General features: G+C 49.3%; 3 protein-coding genes across 7 annotated transcripts; 1 reads left to right on the top strand and 2 right to left on the bottom strand.

Annotated features, from left to right (window-relative positions):
* Window positions 1-1,738: 1,738 nt before the first annotated feature.
* Window positions 1,739-7,825, bottom strand: LOC114867008 (histone H3-like centromeric protein A). Of its 5 annotated transcripts, XM_055513369.1 has the most exons (6): window positions 7,815-7,825; window positions 3,814-3,838; window positions 2,868-3,009; window positions 2,606-2,724; window positions 2,220-2,294; window positions 1,739-2,091 (listed from the first exon to the last, which is right to left on the bottom strand). In XM_055513369.1, the coding sequence occupies exons 3-6, from the start codon at window positions 2,965-2,967 to the stop codon at window positions 1,963-1,965; spliced, it is 423 nt and encodes a 140-aa protein (XP_055369344.1). In that variant the 5' UTR covers window positions 2,968-3,009; window positions 3,814-3,838; window positions 7,815-7,825; the 3' UTR covers window positions 1,739-1,962. The 5 variants fall into 5 exon arrangements, with proteins under 5 accessions (XP_055369344.1, XP_029025149.1, XP_029025146.1 ...); XM_029169316.3 differs by lacking the exons at window positions 3,814-3,838; window positions 7,815-7,825 and adding an exon at window positions 4,332-4,467; XM_029169313.3 differs by lacking the exon at window positions 7,815-7,825 and having other exon boundaries at window positions 3,814-3,970.
* Window positions 4,475-8,428, top strand: psmb10 (proteasome 20S subunit beta 10). Its single transcript, XM_029169287.3, has 8 exons — window positions 4,475-4,615; window positions 5,222-5,315; window positions 5,635-5,732; window positions 6,189-6,329; window positions 6,444-6,559; window positions 6,751-6,809; window positions 7,554-7,705; window positions 8,196-8,428. Exons 1-8 carry the CDS (start codon window positions 4,551-4,553, stop codon window positions 8,305-8,307), a joined length of 837 nt encoding a protein of 278 aa, XP_029025120.1. The 5' UTR covers window positions 4,475-4,550; the 3' UTR covers window positions 8,308-8,428.
* Window positions 8,429-10,043: 1,615 nt separating this feature from the next.
* LOC114866955 (GTPase IMAP family member 8-like) lies at window positions 10,044-18,548 on the bottom strand. The gene is made up of 4 exons (XM_055513675.1): window positions 18,307-18,548; window positions 17,248-17,798; window positions 15,768-17,094; window positions 10,044-10,511 (listed from the first exon to the last, which is right to left on the bottom strand). The coding sequence occupies exons 1-3, from the start codon at window positions 18,546-18,548 to the stop codon at window positions 16,277-16,279; spliced, it is 1,611 nt and encodes a 536-aa protein (XP_055369650.1). The 3' UTR covers window positions 10,044-10,511; window positions 15,768-16,276.
* Between the last annotated feature and the right edge of the window lie 661 nt (window positions 18,549-19,209).

Here is a 19,209-nt window from a genome sequence, read left to right as displayed (position 1 = left end):
CAGAGACTCTGCGTAGAGTCCAGGTCTCAGAGGACGCCTACAGCCAATCCCACATGAGGTAACACCTACCAGGCGCCAATCAGATCAGTTCTGAGTTGCCCTAAGAGCAACATGTGGAAATGCAACAAGCAGAGCTCAATGTATTTAAAATACAGATAAAACCGATTTTCAATGGGGGTTGACCAAAATGATCATGGATTGGCCAGGAAGGTCAGACACATGAGTTGTGTGGGAGTCAGAGGGACCCTGTGGATGGTGAAGTTCCTCAGCTGCTGGCTGGGGCTCGGAGGAGTGACCATGTAGAAACATGACATGTTGGTAAGAAGCACCGGCCTCATCATCAGTGCTACGTTGGATCCTGTTTGTCACCACCAGAGCCGTTGCCCAGCGTGTGCTCAACACGCGCCGCCGGTGGGGGAAATGTGTATCCGCTGACCCGAATCCAGTCAGCAGTGTCTGAATCCCGATCCCGTCTCCAGAAGCACATGCCTTGTTCAAAGGCGCAGGTCAGCTTCTCCTCGTCTGATCACAAAACACAGCATTGTCAGTCACAGTGAAATCCAGCTGTTTGATTGTGTTGGGGCAACGTCTTGGAAGCGGGAGGTGTTGGTGGCGCTGTAGGTAGGTTGAACCCGAACAGGGTGTGGATGTCATTAGAGGTGAACTGCACAGTTGATTGGTGGGTCAGCAGACATGCGGTGCCTGGTGAGAGGAACCCAAAATTTATGAAGGAGTTGGTTTAACTTCTTTGTTCTCGTATGAGAAGGTGTTCAGGTGAAACGAACCCTAAGTAACTAAGACCTAGTCCAGATGACAACAGGTAAAACAAAGGGTTTTATGGATGCTGGATTTTAAATTAAGATTCAAGTGGAACCAGGTGAGTGGTGGGGCAGTAGCAGGAAGTGCTGGAAGGGAGACAGAGACTGGCGACATCTGCTGGTGGAAGAGGGAACTACATAGAGAATACAGTGTGTATTGTGTTCATACACAGTGCATCGTTTATATATGATATATATTGTGTTTATGTAGTCTAAATTGCACCTGGTTCACCCCCTGACTTAACTGTCAAATTAACTGGTGTGCACAGGGTAAAGTTTTAGTCAAGCTTGAATGTAGAGTTTCACCAGTTAGAAGGGAATAATTTAAAAAGCTGGAGGACAAAACTAAACTGATAAAAGAATAGGGTTGAAACATCTATCATCAAACACAAAAGCAAGTTTGCTTAAACAGGTATGAAAATAATGTTGAAAAGCTGCAGGCAGTAGGAAGGTGGTTGAAGCTCTTTGGGGCTGCAGAGAAAGAGGAAACTGGGATGTCCCCTAAAGGTGGCGGGTCAAACCCAAAGGTACATCATCTGAAGGACGATGGTAAAGAAGGAAGAACACTGGAGTCTGCCGACCCATCAGATGAGACAGAACATCAACGTCTCCCTGATGAAATTACTTCTATCCTTGATCGCAAGTCCCCAAAGCAGAGTTTTAGCACAGCCTCTTGAAGATAATAATCAACATCAACAAAAACCTCTCTGTGTGGGTTTCATCCTAAACTCAACTCACTCAATTTGTCCAATTTGGGCAGAAGGACAAAAAAATAAAGATAACGTAACGCAAATATCACTGAAATATAGATATGCTAGAAATGCAAAGCTTGGATATTATACTGCAGAGAAGAACTAGGGTTAGTTTAGACTTCATGTTTTGTCTAATTGTATCCAGACAAAATAAAAACATTGGAAACATAAATGTAAAAAAATGTTTATTCTTAGTTGAACAGAGAACATACAAAAAACAAAACAGCAGTGAAAAAAAACAAGATTTCAGTTTACATTTCATTTACATTGTATACACATGTTTGTCTGACTATTAGTCCAGTTAAAAACAGAGACACGTCCCCATTATAAAATCCAAAGAGCACTTTGAACACATCACCGGAACCAGACAGCACTAGGACGTATCACAGCTTTTACATGTTGTCGACCCCACGGATCCTCCTCGCCAGCTGGAGGTCACGAGGGAAGAGAGTGACCCGCTTGGCGTGGATAGCACACAGGTTGGCATCTGACAACAGCAGGACGAGAAAAGCCTCGGTAGCCTGGAGCCGTGAGACAGACCAGCCGTTAGCTTGTTGGATCATTAACCCACACATGAAAAGGTACCAGTAACAACTGTAGTCTGCATCACAACAGACAGTGAGTGAGGCTGGTGGAAGCAGCTGCTTACCTCCTGCAGGGCGTTAATAGCATAGACCTGCCACCGGAGGGCTTCTCTGGAAAAGCTATTGCAAACTTCACGGACCTGGACCAAACAGACAGACGTGTTAGGACAGCAGCTACCGAACGCATTACCATTTAAAAACATTTGCTTTGATGCGCCAAGACAAGAGAAGAAGAGGAGTAGGAGGAGGAAGAGGAGGAAGGCCCCAAGGGCGGCCCATGAAGATGGAGGGAGAAGATGCGTGTAATGTAATGTGTGTAATGTTCATGTTCTAGGACTTAAGAAGAACTAGTATAAACACTAAATAAACTTTAGTGTTTATACTAGTTCTTCTTAAGTCCTAGAAGATAAATGGAACATAGAACATAGAAGGCTGCAGCTTGGTGACTCACCAGGCGGGAGAAAGGCTGCTTCCTGATCAGAAGGTCCGTGTTCTTTTGGAACTTGCGAATCTCCATCAAAGCCTTAGTGCCAGGTCGAAAGCGTCTTTTCTTTGGAGTCACAGGCTGAGCTGAAAAACAACGTTTCAGTCTTTTTAGAGGGTTTAGCTCTCAAGGCAAATTCAAGGCCAGATTATAAATCACCTAGTTTAGTTGGAGGAATTTTCAGGATTTGATGTGTGTTTCATACGGTTACAGATGCTTGTCCTCTCACCTGAAGCTCTGCTCCGTTTTGAGGACTCTGCGCTTGGCTGGGGGGGGCGGCGCTCAGGGGTTCTGCCTTTGCGGCGGCTGGCAGACGAATCGTGGCGCATTGCTTCCAACACACAGACCAGAACCACAACGGCGATGGGTTGCTGCAAAGGATATGACACATATTCAGAGGTACAGTATGTCATGGTCCGTCAGGGCAGCTGCCTTTACAGATCCACACCAGACCGGGTTTTGTTCTGTGGGAGAAGTACAGCTGCACAAACACAGAATCCTATACAAACAGAACTTAGGCTACTGTTTGATGGAGCTGCTGGCATCTGTCCTAGCATAAAACACACACTTGAGACGCTCACACTGGAGCAGCCTGCAGACCTCACTAGCCCTCACAACCTCATCATCGAAGACCTCATTATCTCTCATCAGACCTCACCATCTCACCCGCTGCCCCCCCACAGGCTCACTTTCTCCATCTTTAGGCTCCTGTTGAGATGCTGTGCGTGATGCTCTCCAGGTTAAAAGCACCAGAACGGAACCGTCGTATCACAGAAGCCAAATGGACCGAGAAGACAGAATCTATTAAGCGTCTCTACGTGGATCTCACGGTTCCACGACCACTGACACCAGTCCATTTCTCCGGTAGTTGTTGAATGTTCCACCTTGTGTTTGTCATTGTTTCAGACGAAACCGTAACTACAGACACAGGTTTACTAAGTGACATGACCCGTAGAAGACTGTACAAAACTATTGGACATTCAATTCGTTTATTTACGTTTAAGCTAATGGAACGTATTTGCAGCTGATCTATGGCTTTGTAGCAGCAGTGAACTTTAAGCTAATGATGAGTCTAACTACACAGAATGTTCGTGCTCAGGCTTTAACGGCACAACTACCACAACGACGTTGAACGTTAGTTTGACATGATAAACGCTTCCTCACCGTGAACGTACCTGTGATGTTAAACGACGTTACCGAGAGAACCAACCCCAACACACAGAACACAGCAGAAATTCAAACGGCGCCTTCCACTGGACGAGCCAATCAACGAGGGCACGTAACCTGGCTCTAGTCAGTGGGAGCGCTCGCTCAGTTGAACGCTGCACGTTAACTGGGCGGTGTGACACCGAAGCACCGCCCAAGCACAGAGCGCGAGTCCAACAAACCGGTCACCGTTTCCCCAACAACACGTAGCACGTGACTGAATACGGCGCAGTTTTATTACTTTATCTGAGAGGAAGACGGTGGATTCAGTTTAAGATGTGAAAATTATAAGGCCCACAAGCAACCTGTTAAATGTAACCTGTCAATACATTGTAATTGAAATATATATAATTATGCTCACATTAAAACATAATTATATTCATAATGATAACTATGTTTTGTAAATGTAATAACATTTTAATGGCAACAGTAGAGAATAAAAACTCTTTATAGAGAGTAAATCTATGGTAAGTTGTTGGACCAGTACCTGAACACATACAGGACGGTTGGACCAGTACCGTCAAGCTCTTCAATGAAATAGATGCCTTCTTCTTCTCTTCTTCTTTTAGTGTAGACATTTTTACAGTGGGGACCAGGAGGCTTGGCTTGTGCCGAGGAAGCGAAAGTAAAAGTGGCGGATCGAGGCTGACGCAGCTTTTCTTGGAGTTTGGTCGAGGACAGTCGCTTGTCGTGTTCGTCTCGTAAGATGCTCCAGAGTTTCCAGGACCGCGCGTCGCCGACCGGGGGCTTCTGCTTTGAAAACAGCCGCAGGTGAGGAAGAAGCAGCAGCTAATGGAGTCTCTGCAGCTTGTGGTCTTACCTGGACCTGTGTTAGTGAGGCTTCCTGTAATTTACCCTTAACGCTGCTTCATAGATGAGGCTTATAACTATGTAACTACATACAATTATAAGTTATAACTAACTTAGAACTATGTAACTTCATACATAGTTATAAGTTATAACTAAATTATAACTATGTAATTTCATAGTTATATTATAAAGAAACACGACGAGTCCACAAGTAACAAACATGTCCCAACGTGTTTTTGCCTTCTCTATCAAATATAGTAAATAATAGTAAACCACTCTACTATTGTTATAACAGCTGCTATAACAGCTTGTACTAAATGTATTTCAGTTTTATAGTTATATAAAGGTTATATGCAGTACAATATGCTAACGTGCTAAATACACCTTGGTACCAGGTATTTGTCGTTTGTTTTGTAGTGATGGTTAGTTCCTGTGTAGCGGTGGTTTTGTTCTTATTAGTATTTTTGTGGCTGTGATTGTCAGTGTTCTACTCAAACAAACCTCCATCTCCTGTGTTCTCTGTAACTGCCTTGTTATTGTTTGTTCTTGTTGTTTTACATTTTGCAGGAATGAGGTGCTGGAGTCTAGTTTGTCGGATCTCGGCTACAAAGCTCCCGGTGCCAGGAAGACAGGAACCACCATCGCTGGGATACTTTACAAGGTGACACCAGGCGTCTTCCTGTTATTAGTGTGAGCGTTGGGTCCGATGATCTGAGGCAGACTGAGCTTCACTGCTCGTGTTGGACGGATTCTACTATAACTTTGTTCATATTATCTCTTTGTGTGTTGGAACCGGACATCATGTGTTGAACATGGCAGCCTGAGCTCACTGTTACCTAAACCTCTTTACTGCCAGCATCCAAACGCGTTGGCTTTGCTTGTTTGAAACCTGTCACTGTACAAACTGAAAACCGAAAGAAACATTTTAAAAAGCGTAGCTCAGATGTCGATTAGTGACACTTTCTGTGCCTGTGTCTCAGGACGGCGTCATCCTGGGAGCCGACACCAGAGCCACCGATGACATGGTGGTGGCCGACAAGAACTGCATGAAGATTCACTACATCGCCCCAAATATCTAGTGAGTAGTCGTGAGCTCCTCAGCGGGACTGACATAGTTCCAGAGTTAGTTTCTGTTGTACAATAAGGCATTTTATCAATTTCTTTGCATCCATCTTTGCAGATAGAAGTTATTTATATGAACTCTGATCCCAGATCAGCTTGAGAAACAGGAAATCTTGTTCTTCTAGTTGCCCCACACCTGAACTAATAGGTGTGGGACAAGGTCGTTCACTTATGTCCTCATAGTAGTGAGTGAAGGTCATAAGCCACTAAATGAATGAATATCAGAACACAGAAATGAGTGAAAGCTGCTGGTGCTGGTTTTGTGAATGGAGGTGTCTGTTAGAAGCAGGAATGGTGTGAATCTCTCTCCTTTAATTAATTGGTGGCGGGTGATGAATCGAATCAATCATACAGAACCAGGCAGAGAGGCCTGGACCCACCTCCTCACCTAACTAGGTGTCTTCCCCTTCAGCTGCTGTGGGGCTGGAGTGGCTGCAGATGCTGAAATCACAACACAGATCATGGCGTCCAATGTGGAACTGCATACTCTCAACACTGGGCGGCCTCCCCTTGTTGCCATGGTAACGCGGCAGCTGAAACAGATGCTGTTCAGGTGAGGATACCTAGGAGGGATGGACTACTACAACCAACACCAATAGTCCAGCAGAGCTGGAGTCAGGTTTGTCCTGGTCACAGGTTCCGGGGAACTGATGGGTGTGTCTTCCAGGTACCAGGGTCACGTTGGTGCATCTCTGATTGTTGGAGGAGTCGATGTGACTGGAGCTCACCTGTACAGCGTCTATCCCCACGGCTCCTATGACAAGCTGCCTTTCCTCACCATGGGTAGGTTCATTGGCTTCAGTAGAGGCAGGCCTTGGTCCTGTCCGGACCTTCAGCCAGTCCGTTAGTGAGCCTCAATGGAACGTGACCATCTGTGAAAACATCAAAAACACCACAACTAACATTTGTTGGTGTTCACTATCAGAATACAGCGTCAGTCAGAACCATAAGCTTTGGGTTTGATCTGGTTCCAGGTTCTGGTGCTGCAGCTGCCGTCTCTGTGTTTGAAGACAGATTCAAACCACATATGGAGGTGAGCTTTAATCGGGACGTATGTTACTAAATGTGGAAAATGTCTAATCTCAGGTGTCTTCATATTCATATTAATATCGTTGTTTATCTCCACTTGACAGTATTTTTCATAATCATGAACTGTTGGTAATGCTCCACGTGTCAAGGTCAATGTTGAGGTTTCTCCTCAGGGTTAGTAATGAAACCACTGGGATTCACAAGGGTTGTTTATTAGCTGAGTAGTAGCAGTCACTCACTCTGATCAATCGTTATTAGACACCAACTGTCAGACATCAAGGTCAAGGGTCACTTCATTCATGGCTCTAAGGGTCAGGGTCATGGACTCTGTGTCAGGGCGTTGTAGATGGCGAACCCACATGCACAGCACAACACAGCTTTGATGGTGATAAAAGGATAGTTTATTCCAGATACAGAATCCAGTTCAGGCAGAGTCATACACCGGAGGTTATACGAGGTTAAACAAGGTCAGGCAGAGACGGCGTCAGGGACAGGCAAAGTCGTACACGAGAGATGGATTTACTATACCAAATCGTCGGGCGGATTGATAGCAGATGAGATGCAGGTGTGGATAATGAAGACCGGTACAGACAGGGAACAGCTGATGATGTGGTGTTAACAGGAAGTCCTTTCAAAATAAAGGCGGATATAAAGCCAGGACGTGACACTCTGTGGGACCATGCTCCTAAACCTGCTGCTGTTGTCACTCTCACCAGACATTTCTAGCTTTTTCCTCTCTCCTTTTCAGCTGGAGGAGGCGAAGCAGCTTGTGCGGGATGCCATCGCTGCAGGCATCTTCTGTGACCTGGGTTCTGGCAGCAACGTGGACCTGTGTATTATCACCAAGGCTGGAGTGGAGTTCCTGCGAGGCTACGATAAGCCCACGGTGAAGGGACAAAGGCGAGTCAGCACAGAACCGGCATCTCTCTGCTGCACAGTTAGAGCTGGTTAATGGTGTCTGCAGAACTTAAAACACACAGGAGCTCTGAGTTTATTAGTTAAGAAGCAGAAGAACCGAGGTCAATAAACACCAAAGGGACAATGAAGTGATCAAACTAGTTTAAATCAGGGTTATTAAACATCTGACATGCAGACACTGTGTGTGGTTACTGCTCTGAAATGTATACATACTTGACTGTGTGACTCAGACTTAACAGACCCGAGAAACAGGCCTCCATGTCTAGTGGCATTTAGTCCGCACAAGTAAAAAATGACTTGTCGCAACTTTAAATAGAAATACAAATGATGTTTATGAACATGAAAAATGTCAGTGGGATAACAAGGAGGGGGAAAGACAATGTAACTGAATTGTTGCCTGAATTGTGGGAGACTGTGTCTGCGTCTGTGTTTGTGTGTGAGATGCTGAGGAATTCTGTGTATTTCGTTTCAGACTGGGTCAGTACAGGTACAAACCCGGCACCACGGCCGTCCTGACCAAAGCTGTGACGCCCCTGTCCCTGGATGTTGTCAACCAGTCTGTCCAGGTCATGGACATGGAGTAAAGGGCTGGAACCGGTCCCTGGTTCTCATGAACGATGTGTGCAAGGATTTAATGATGAGCAAAGGTTCTGTGTTGTCTGAAGCATCACTAATTAAAACTAATATACGTGACATAAAGATGAATCTTGTTTGTGTTTTACACTTATTTTTATAGATTTGGCCTACGTACAGAGCCGTAGGTAAACAAAGGACTATTTGGACCGTGGCTGTGTAGACGCCAATTGGCAAAAAAATTCTACTTAAGGTTTATTTGATCAAGTAGTATATAAGAAGTATACTTATACTGTGACCCCCTCCGGGGGACCGGGTGAGGGGGTCTGGTTTGGGGACCACAGGATAGCATCTCTGCTTTTTGCAGATGATGTTGTCCTGTTGGCTTCATTGGGCCAGGACCTTCAGCGGGTGCTGGTGCGGTTTGCAGCTGAGTGTGTAGCGGCCGGGATGAGAATCAGTTCCTCCAAATCCCTTTTTCCGGTTCTCGACCGGAAAAAGGTGGTTTGCTCTCTCCAGGTTGGAGGAGAGTTCCTGCCCCAAGTGGAGGAGTTCAAGTATCTTGGGGTCTTGTTCATGAGTGAGGGAAGGAAGGAGCGTAAGTTTGACAGACGGATCGGTGCGGCGGCTGCAGTAATGCGGTCGGTGTATCGGTCCGTCGTGGTGAAGAGGGAGCTGAGCCAAAAGGCAAAGCTCTCAATTTACCGGTCAATCTACGTTCCTACCCTCACCTATGGTCATGAGCTTTGGGTCATGAGCGAAAGGGCAAGGTCACGGATACAAGCGGCTGAAATGAGCTTCCTCCGCAGGGTGGCTGGGCGCTCCCTTAGAGATAAGGTGAGGAGCTCTGTCACCCGGGAGGAGCTCGGAGTAGAGTCGCTGCTCCTCCACATCGAGAGGAGCCAGTTGAGGAGGCTCGGGCATCTGGTTCGGATGCCTCCTGGGGAGGTGTTCTGAGCATGTCCCACCGGTAGGAGGCCCCGAGGAAGGCCCAGGACTCGCTGGAGAGACTACGTCTCTCGGCTGGCCTGGGAACGTCTTGGGGTTCCACCGGAAGAGCTGGAGGAAGTGTCCAGGGAGAGGGAAGTCTGGAACTCTCTGCTCAGACTGCTGCCCCCGCGACCCGGATAAGCGGATGAAAATGGATGGATGGATGGATGGATGGATGGATGGATGGACTTATACTGTGAATTTTCTTCTAGTATCATAACGATATATATGGCACTAGAACTGGCTAAAGCAAAGAGTTGTGACACCCCATATGTTGACTAATGTTCAGTATGAAAAGTAAACTTAAATATAGAATCAGTCACATTTTATGCACTATTACCTGCATTAAAATGCACTTTAAATAAATGCGAACATACTAATTATGTAATTCTACAGTAGGTTACTAACTATAACAACTAAACTATTAGTGTACTTCATACAGGCTATTACTACACCTGTAGTTTATTGTAGTATACATTTGATAACTCCTATCAACTTATATGTATTATTAGTACACTTTAAACTTTTTGCATTTTAAAGTACATTTTTTGCTTTATTCTCAGTGAACTTATTGTTTGTTTTTGTACACCGGATCACGTACATCGCACAAAGTGTGAAATGTTGGGGACTATTATGGACCACATTAGCTTTGTAGTAAAATCCAATATCCAATAATAACACTGTATGTCCCAAACACAAATAGCCAGAAGATTTATGTTGTGAAGAGAATTGCCAGAAAATGCCAATGAGCACTAAAACAAATTCAATAGTTCATTAATGGAATTAAATTAAATCAATGTAATTTTAACAAGCAAAATACAGATACAGAATACAAATGTGACAGTAAGTAAAAGTAAAGCAAGGTTTTTGTGTATTGTCCAGTGCAAGAAAATGTCAGAACTTTGTATAGGTCCACCATATCCAAGCTGTGTGAAAATCTCAATAAGTGCTTCTGATCTTACAAACCATTTTTTAGAGCTGTACCTCACAGTGAATATCACAATACAATATCACAAACTAAAGAAAAGAGTGCTGTGTACTTAAAAATGGTTAATTGGGTTTATTCATTGACTTTCTTGGTTTAAGTTAAACGAAGAAACCATTAAATATCTGCACACTGCCAATTTTGTACAGCACATCTTCAATGCTTGTATGCAAAGACTCACAAATTAATGTAGAGTAATTTTACACATGAAGTGAGTAAGACTGGAAACATAATCACTACCTGGTGTCAGGTTTTCGTTTCTAGTTTTATTTTGAAGGCACTTTGTTGTTTTGTCTCATCATCATGTTTTGGGTTCCAGTTTCCGCGTCCTGTTTTAGTTTGATAGTTTCCGGTTTACCAGTCCATCACACCCACGCTAACCTTACTTCCGGTTTTCAGTTCACGCACCTGTTTTTCATTCATCATTACTTCCCGGACATTTAAGCACCACCGGTCACTATCATGATTTGCCAGATCGTTGTTTTTGATTTCTGACTCTCACGTTCCTGCAGCACCTTACCGACCCTGTAAGTCATCGTTTTGTTATTGTCCACTATCTGTTTTGTGACTTTGATTTTGGGAATAAACCCTCATTTTTCACCGGCTACGTCGTGTCCTGGCGCTGTGCATTTGAGTCCTCTCCCTGCCGATCCGTGACAGAACGATCTGGCCAGACTTGGACCCAGCCAGCGCCCAGCCTTCACCCCGGTCAGCCGCCGCCGTCTCTTCTTTTTCCCCTCTCTGTTTGGCTCCGTGTACAAGTCGCTCGCCGGAGCAATGGATTTCGTTTTCCTTAATCTACCGGAGGACATCCGTGGCGATCTCCAGGGCTTAGCCAGGAAATATGCAGAAGCACCCAGCCCCCAGGTTCGGCTCTCCGTGGTAGAACTAGCCATCGAGATACTGGAGGACGAATACTGGTGGCGTGAGTACCCCGGGGTGCAAGCGTATTTCGAGGGGCTCCGACTAACGCGGAGGGACTTGACACGCGCTCTGCGCGTATCGCCTGGCCGCGCCTCTGTCGCCGCTCCGACGGTTCCCGTTCCTGACGCCGCTCCGGCGGTTCCCGTTCCTGACGCCGCTCCGGCGGTTTCCGTTCCTGACGCCGCTCCGGCGGTTTCCGTTCCTGTCGCCGCTCCGGCGGTTCCCGTTCCTGTCGCCGCTCCGGCGGTTCCCGTTCCTGTCGCCGCGCCGGCGGTTCCCGTTCCTGTCGCCGCGCCTGCGGCTACAACCCAAGCTCTAGACGCCGCCGGTTTGGTTCACCACACGGACCCCACTACAGAGACCCAGCCCCTGCCGCTCTCAGCGCCTCAGGCGACGGTCAGCCGCAGGCGCCCCAGACGACGTCGGCGAGGGCACGGGTCTGAGGTTCAGGGCCCAGAGACCTCGGTCGCAGTGCCCGAGCAGCTCTCCCCTTCCGCGGGGGATCCCCTCGATTCTCCGACTGACTGTGTCCCTCTGATAGCAGGCATCTCAGACAGCGTCGCCCGACGGGTCCACCTCCTCTGCTCTCCTCCAGTTGCGTTTCTCTTCGCCCACCTCATGAACACCGCCGATTCGGCAGCAGACCAGGGCACGAGAGAACAACTGTTCGAGGAAGCAGCCGCTCTCGTCCTGAGGGAACCTGTCCTGCGAGAGGTCCTGCAACTCCCGGGCCTGCAGCCAGCAGCCGCTTCATGTCCCACCTCTCAGTCAGGTCAGTCAAGCCACGCTCAGTCTCCAGCCCTAGTGCAGCCATGTCCTGTTCAGACTCCAGTCGTAGTTCAGTCGCCCCTCGTTCAGGTTCCAGCTCAGCCTTGCCATGCTCAGGTCTCCGCCCAGTCACGTTCTGTTCAGTCTCCAGGCCAGCCGCGCGCTGTTCAGTCTCCAGGCCAGCCGCGCGCTGTTCAGTCTCCAGGCCAGCCGCGCGCTGTTCAGTCTCCAGGCCAGCCGCGCGCTGTTCAGTCTCCAGGCCAGCCGCGCGCTGTTCAGTCTCCAGGCCAGCCGCGCGCTGTTCAGTCTCCAGGCCAGCCGCGCGCTGTTCAGTCTCCAGGCCAGCCGCGCGCTGTTCAGTCTCCAGGCCAGCCGCGCGCTGTTCAGTCTCCAGGCCAGCCGCGCGCTGTTCAGTCTCCAGGCCAGCCGAGCCCAGTCCAGCCGAGCCCAGTCCAGCCGAGCCCAGTCCAGCCGAGCCCAGTCCAGTCGAGCCCAGTCCAGTCGAGCCCAGTCCAGTCGAGCCCAGTCCAGTCGAGCCCAGTTCAGTCGAGTCCTGTTCCGGCCCCAGTTCAGTCGAGTCCTGTTCCGGCCCCAGTTCAGTCGAGTCCTGTTCCGGCCCCAGTTCAGTCGAGTCACGTTCCTGTCCAGGTTCCAGTACAGTCGAGTCACGTTCCTGTCCAGGTTCCAGTACAGTCCAGTCACGTTCCTGTCCCAGTTCAGTTCAGTCACGCGCAGGTCGTGTCCCAACCAGGGGGCACCACCTGTCGTACAGGTGCTATGCACACCCGATCAGGCCCGACGTCTGCTCCGTCGAGCTTGGCAGCGGCAAGTAGCCATGCCAGCTCCAGAGTAGATGCCGTTCCAGTTCCTGTCGGCCATGTCGCGGCCGTTCCTGTCGGCCATGTTGAGGCCGTTCTAGTTCCTGTTCCTGTCCCTGTCGGCCAAGTAGACGCCGTTCCTGTCCCTGTCGGCCATGTTGCGGCCGTTCCTGTCGGCCATGTTGCGGCCGTTCTAGTCCCGGTTCCTGTCCCTGTCGGCCAAGTAGATGCCGTTCCTGTCGGCCATGTTGCGGCCGTTCTAGTTCCTGTCCCTGTCGGCCAAGTAGATGCCGTTCCTGTCGGCCATGTGGCGGCCGTTCCAGCCCCTGTCCCTGTCGGCCATGTTGCGGCCGTTCCAGCTCCTGTCACCCTCGGAGCCGCAGCCCCTGCGCACCCCCAGGAGGAGGTTGCGCCAGCTGCAGCCCCTGCGCACCCCCAGGAGGAGGTTGCGCCAGCTGCAGCCCCTGCGCACCCCCAGGAGGAGGTTGCGCCAGCTGCAGCCCCTGCGCACCTCCAGGAGGAGGTCGCGCCAGCTGCAGTCCCTGCGCACCTCCAGGAGGAGGTCGCGCCAGCTGCAGCCCCTGCGCACCTCCAGGAGGAGGTCGCGCCAGCTGCAGCCCCTGCGCACCTCCAGGAGGAGGTCGCGCCAGCTGCAGTCCCTGCGCACCTCCAGGAGGAGGTCGCGCCAGCTGCAGTTCCCGCGCACCTCCAGGAGGAGGTCGCGCCAGCTGCAGTTCCCGCGCACCTCCAGGAGGAGGTCGCGCCAGCTGCAGTTCCCGCGCACCTCCAGGAGGAGGTCGCGCCAGCTGCAGTTCCCGCGCACCTCCAGGAGGAGGTCGCACCAGCTGCAGTTCCCGCGCACCTCCAGGAGGAGGTCGCGCCAGCTGCAGTTCCCGCGCACCTCCAGGAGGAGGTCGCGCCAGCTGCAGTTCCCAGCGCACCTCCAGGAGGAGGTCGCGCCAGCTGCAGTTCCCGCGCACCTCCAGGAGGGAGGTCGCGCCAGCTGCAGTTCCCCGCGCACCTCCAGGAGGAGGTCGCGCCAGCTGCAGTTCCCGCGCACCTCCAGGAGGAGGTCGCGCCAGCTGCAGTTCCCGCGCACCTCCAGGAGGGGGTCGCGCCAGCCGCAGTCCCGGCGGACCTCCAGGAGGGGGTCGCGCCCGTCGCAGTCCCGGCGGACCTCCAGGAGGGGGTCGCGCCCGTCGCAGTCCCGGCGGAACCTCCAGGAGGGGGTCGCGCCCGTCGCAGTCCCGGCGGACCTCCAGGAGGGGGTCGCGCCCGTCGCAGTCCCGGCGGACCTCCAGGAGGGGGTCGCGCCCGTCGCAGTCTCGGCGGACCTCCAGGAGGGGGTCGCGCCCGTCGCAGTCTCGGCGGACCTCCAGGAGGGGGTCGCGCCCGTCGCAGTCCCGGCGGACCTCCAGGAGGGGGTCGCGCCCGTCGTAGTTCCTGTCGACCCCCAGGAGGGGGTCGCGCCCGTCGCAGTCCCGGCGGACCTCCAGGAGGGGGTCGCGCCCGTCGCAGTCCCGGCGGACCTCCAGGAGGGGGTCGCGCCCGTCGCAGTCCCGGCGGACCTCCAGGAGGGGGTCGCGCCCCGTCGCAGTCCCGGCGGACCTCCAGGAGGGGTCGCGACCGTCGTAGTTCCTGTCGACCTCCAGGAGGGGGTCGCGCCCGTCGCAGTCCCGGCGGACCTCCAGGAGGGGGTCGTTCCCGTCGCAGCTCCCGCTGCACCGGCATCGGTCCCTGGCGGCTCGGCCCCGGCCGCACCTGCATCTGTTCCTGGCGGCTCGGCTCCGGCCGCACCTGCATCTGTTCCTGGCGGCCCGGCTCCGGCCGCACCTGCATCTGTTCCTGGCGGCCCGGCTCCGGCCGCACCTGCATCTGTTCCTGGCGGCTCGGCTCCGGCCGCACCTGCATCGGTTCCTGGCGGCCCGGCTCCGGCCGCACCTGCATCGGTTCCTGGCGGCTCGGCTCCGGCCGCACCTGCATCGGTTCCTGGCGGCTCGGCTCCGGCCGCACCTGCATCGGTTCCTGGCGGCTCGGCTCCGGCCGCACCTGCATCGGTTCCTGCCTCGTCCTGGTCTCGGCTGCCGGACTGGTGGCCTCGCCCTCGGCTTCGCCTGCTGATTGGATGGCGCTGCCTCCTTCGGCGCCGTCCGCCTCGACTCCGCCACCGCCACGGCCGTTCGCCTGGGGTGAGTCCCCGCCGGCCACGACGATGGCGAAGCCTCTGCCGTCGTCGTCCGCCGCGACCCTGGGACCCCCGGAGCATCTCCGTCGGGGAGGGGGCTGGGCTCAGCCCTGCTCTCCCGGACCTCGCCAGCCGTCGTGGTGGACTCTCCTGCCACCACCCTCGTGAGGAACTCCTGGACTCTGTTCTCCCTGTCATGGACTTTCGGTTTTGGTTCTGTGGACTCTTGTTTTGACCCTCCTCCGGTCCTCCCTCCACCCACCCTGCTTGTCTGCCTGGAAGGGGAGGGATTCAGTCCCTCCTCCTGTGTCCACCCTCCGCCCGCCCTGGTTCGGGGGGGGGGCTTCCGTGGGCGCCGTGGAAGGCGCCCTAGAGGGAGGGGTACTGTCAGGTTTTCGTTTCTAGTTTTATTTTGAAGGCACTTTGTTGTTTTGTCTCATCATCATGTTTTGGGTTCCAGTTTCCGCGTCCTGTTTTAGTTTGATAGTTTCCGGTTTACCAGTCCATCACACCCACGCTAACCTTACTTCCGGTTTTCAGTTCACGCACCTGTTTTTCATTCATCATTACTTCCCGGACATTTAAGCACCACCGGTCACTATCATGATTTGCCAGATCGTTGTTTTTGATTTCTGACTCTCACGTTCCTGCAGCACCTTACCGACCCTGTAAGTCATCGTTTTGTTATTGTCCACTATCTGTTTTGTGACTTTGATTTTGGGAATAAACCCTCATTTTTCACCGGCTACGTCGTGTCCTGGCGCTGTGCATTTGAGTCCTCTCCCTGCCGATCCGTGACACCTGGTCTCAAATGACAACACTGAAAAGTTGTTGTGGACATAAAATATACATTACACCATTGCCAAATCAATATAAACACAGCTAAAACGCGGAGCTTAACGACAGGTAGGTCCAATAGGCTGACTGCAGTGGGGAAGAAGCTGTTTCTACTTCTAAACTTCTAAAGTTTGACAGACTTGCCTTATACATTCAGCTAACTCATTGACCTAACATATTTAGAATTTTCTGTATACTTGTCAAATATACTTATATATATAAGTATAATTAGAAATATAGACGAAAAACACCTTTTAACCTCAAGTATAATTGATCACTTAATTATGCTTTGGTTCGGTATATTTTAGTATATATGTACTTAAAAGTGAACTTAAATGATACTTTTCCCTTTTAGATTAAAGCAAATATACAAATAGTATGCGTGAATGCACTACTACTAGGGGAGTCAAAGGCTTCACTGTGTAGCACTGGATTCACAGTGGTAACACTCTATTAAGACTGTAGAAACACTATTAGCATACAGTTATGACATATGTCTGGGGGAATGTTCTGTATCCCTGTCTACAGGGAAAACGATCTTGGATAAAATTTACAAGCCACATTATAAAGTCTTTGATATATTCAAAGAACGTTCGGGCTCTTCTAGCACTTTGTCTTGGTGTCTCTTCAGGTAATATTTTAAACTGTGCTGTGTGACGTGTCCTAGGTGTCCGTTGTATGTCATCAACAGGACAGGGGTGTCCTCCATTAGCTGCGACCATCTCGTCTATTTTGTCCAAGAACTGTCTGACCTGCTGTCTGTTTCCTCTCTGACTGTTGTCAAACACACAGTATCTCCCACAACACATGGAAACCAGACTGGAAGCATTTCTACTCTTTAAGATCACCTCATCAATGGACCGACCGCCCAGTTTATCTCCATGGGTGAAAAGCACCATGGTGTATTTAGGAGCTTCATTCCCAAACAGTGTCGGAAATTGTTCAAGCAGAATGAGCTCCTCGTCTGACAACCTACCAATTGGTACCACAACAACAAAGGCATGTACTCCCAAACTGGACTCTTTTATTGCATTTAGGATCTTAAGAGTAATTTGTTGAGGGCTGAGTTTTGGGTCTCCGAAGCCTGGTGTGTCTATCACTGTGACCTGCCGACCCCACGTAACAGCTGAGTGAGAGTCACAATCTGAACTAACTGGATCAAAGTCACAGCCTGAACGAAACAGGTCTGATCCCACGATTCTGTTCCCAGATGCACTCTTCCCAGCTCCAGAAACACCAAACAGCACAATCCTCCTGTCGTCCAGGGAAACCAGGGGTCTGGGAAGAGCAGCTGAAGACAAGAAGCAGACAGGACACAATAAATTCTGATGTGCCTGATAACAAAAGCAACACCAACTAACACGCTCTGGGATTTGAATGTTGTACAGTATTTGCTGATAGCTCGGATACCACTGTGCTATAGAACAGACATGGGTCACTGTACCTGTCTTCTCCAGCAGCTCTCTGACTTGTTGCTGTCCTCCATGCCTATTGTTGAACATGAGATATCTTTCCTTAAACCTCGAACCGAGTTGTGGAAGTGGACCTTCTTCATCTTCATGGATGAACTCGTCCAGTGTTGTTCTTTCCAAAGTGTCTCCACAAGTGAAGAGCAGGTAGGTTCTGTCCAACCCACGTTCCCCAATAACTCTGAGTGCTGCCTCAACAGCTCTATGTTGCTCCTCAGTGAATCGATCTATTTTAACCACCACCAGGAACACACAGGGTCTGGAGGAGCGCAGGAGCTCCTCACAGCAGGCTTGAATGTCAGAATAAGCCCCAATACATAATATTCCTGGAGTGTCAATTACGGAGATCTGTTTCCCAAAAACAGATTCTGTTTCTTCAGAGATCTTTGTTGTCACTGATTTGAAAGAGCGTCTTGATTCAAATCCTGCTTGTCCTAAAATGGTGTTTCCTGAAGCACTTTTACCAACTCCTGTGTTTCCATCACACAAAGGTGAGCGGTTCAACCATGACTGAATGTCAGAAAAACTGTAGGAAATGAGATAACAGATTTAGACAAGTGAGTAGAGAGCATTGATGAGAGTGCAAACAATGAAATGCCATAAATTAAATAACATATTGCTGTCTGTTTTAACTTTGCAGGGTTCATTTCTCGCTGGAGTGAAATTACTGGAGCATCTTTCAATAAGCAAGACTATTCAGATGAAACTTACTGTGTTTGTTTCAAAATATTCTCTGATGGAATGAACAGAAAAACAATTGGCCTATTTTCTAAAACTTGTCTTTAAAAAAAATAAGTTCCTCAAATTAGAATATCAACGTTCCTTCACAGTTCTTTTTAATACTTCATGGTCTACTACCACCACAGCAAATATAAACTCATTAACTCATTTTACTTTCAGTAATGTACTGGTAACATAAATACACCAGTGTATATATGTATATAGTATTCGACCTAAGACCATTGTGCAATGTGCTTTGCTTCATCGCCTCCAGGATCAGGGCCTACCATTACAAACTGGATGACTCTTTCCACCTTCTGAGGAGACTGGGGTCCTTCAGAGTGTGCAGGTCCCTGCTCTGGACATGTCTCTGCACTGACATATCCACTACGCTGTGTTCTGCTGGGGAGCAGGCAGGAAAAGACTGAACAAGCTGGTAAGGAGGGCTGGCTCTGTCCTGGGCTGTCAGATATTTGCTGTGGTAGTAGTCTATAAAGTACTGAGAGGTTTTTAAATAGAGGACAATTGCATTTTTATGCTTTCCGTCAGTGTACATTTTCAAACATAAGAATAAATTTTATCATGTCTTAAAATGAGCAGTTTACTGTATGTTACATTAGGACGTTAGCTCTAATATAATTTATATTTGAGGTGCGTGATTCGTGCAATAATTACGGTAACAGTGTCGCGATCTCTTAGAAGCGCAGAGACTTACTCTAGTGAACAATGAAAATGATATTAGAGCTAAAGTACGGCTATGTAAAAGAAAACAAACAGTAAATTCAAGAAATTTTGGAATTTACAGAGTATATTTGAAAATATTCACTGATGTAATGTATAAAGAGGCAATTAGCCTCTATTGTAAAACCTGCCTTTGAAAAAAAAAAAACTTCTTCAAATTAGTACATCACTGTTACTCTAAAGTTCTTCTAGTACTAGTATTCTACTAGTACTTCATGGACTAATACCACATAAAATATGAACTTATTTTACAGTATCGTTTTGGAGTAATCCATTACTAAATTATCCTAAAGTTAATGAAGTATCCTACAGTTAGTTAAATTGATATTTTGAGAAGTACTTTACTCATAATATACAGTAAAATACAGTTCAGAAAAGTGTACAAAATAAAAAGAAAAACTAAATTTATTTCGTAATGGATGATTCTAAAGCTATATATGTGAAGGCTGTTTACTGTAAGATAATTTAGTCATGGT

The sequence above is a fragment of the Betta splendens genome, chromosome 12 (genome assembly GCF_900634795.4).
Source record: "Betta splendens chromosome 12, fBetSpl5.4, whole genome shotgun sequence".
NCBI lineage: Eukaryota > Metazoa > Chordata > Actinopteri > Anabantiformes > Osphronemidae > Betta > Betta splendens.
The sequence above is the reverse complement of the archived record's forward strand: the minus strand, read 5'-3'. Positions and strand labels throughout refer to the sequence as shown.

Coding starts and splice junctions, on each gene's coding strand:
- LOC114867008 (XM_029169312.3), bottom strand. Junction 2,725..2,867: donor AAAACGGAGCAGAGCTTCAG/GTGAGAGGACAA, acceptor GTTGTTTTTCAG/CTCAGCCTGTGACTCCAAAG. Junction 2,092..2,219: donor CTATTAACGCCCTGCAGGAG/GTAAGCAGCTGC, acceptor TCACGGCTCCAG/GCTACCGAGGCTTTTCTCGT.
- LOC114866955 (XM_055513675.1), bottom strand. CDS start 18,548: ATGTACACTGACGGAAAGCATAAAAATGCAATTGTCCTCTATTTAAAA. Junction 17,799..18,306: donor GACCCCAGTCTCCTCAGAAG/GTGGAAAGAGTC, acceptor CATTTCCTACAG/TTTTTCTGACATTCAGTCAT. Junction 17,095..17,247: donor AGAGCTGCTGGAGAAGACAG/GTACAGTGACCC, acceptor TCTTGTCTTCAG/CTGCTCTTCCCAGACCCCTG.
- psmb10 (XM_029169287.3), top strand. CDS start 4,551: ATGCTCCAGAGTTTCCAGGACCGCGCGTCGCCGACCGGGGGCTTCTGC. Junction 4,616..5,221: donor TGCTTTGAAAACAGCCGCAG/GTGAGGAAGAAG, acceptor TACATTTTGCAG/GAATGAGGTGCTGGAGTCTA. Junction 7,706..8,195: donor CCCACGGTGAAGGGACAAAG/GCGAGTCAGCAC, acceptor ATTTCGTTTCAG/ACTGGGTCAGTACAGGTACA.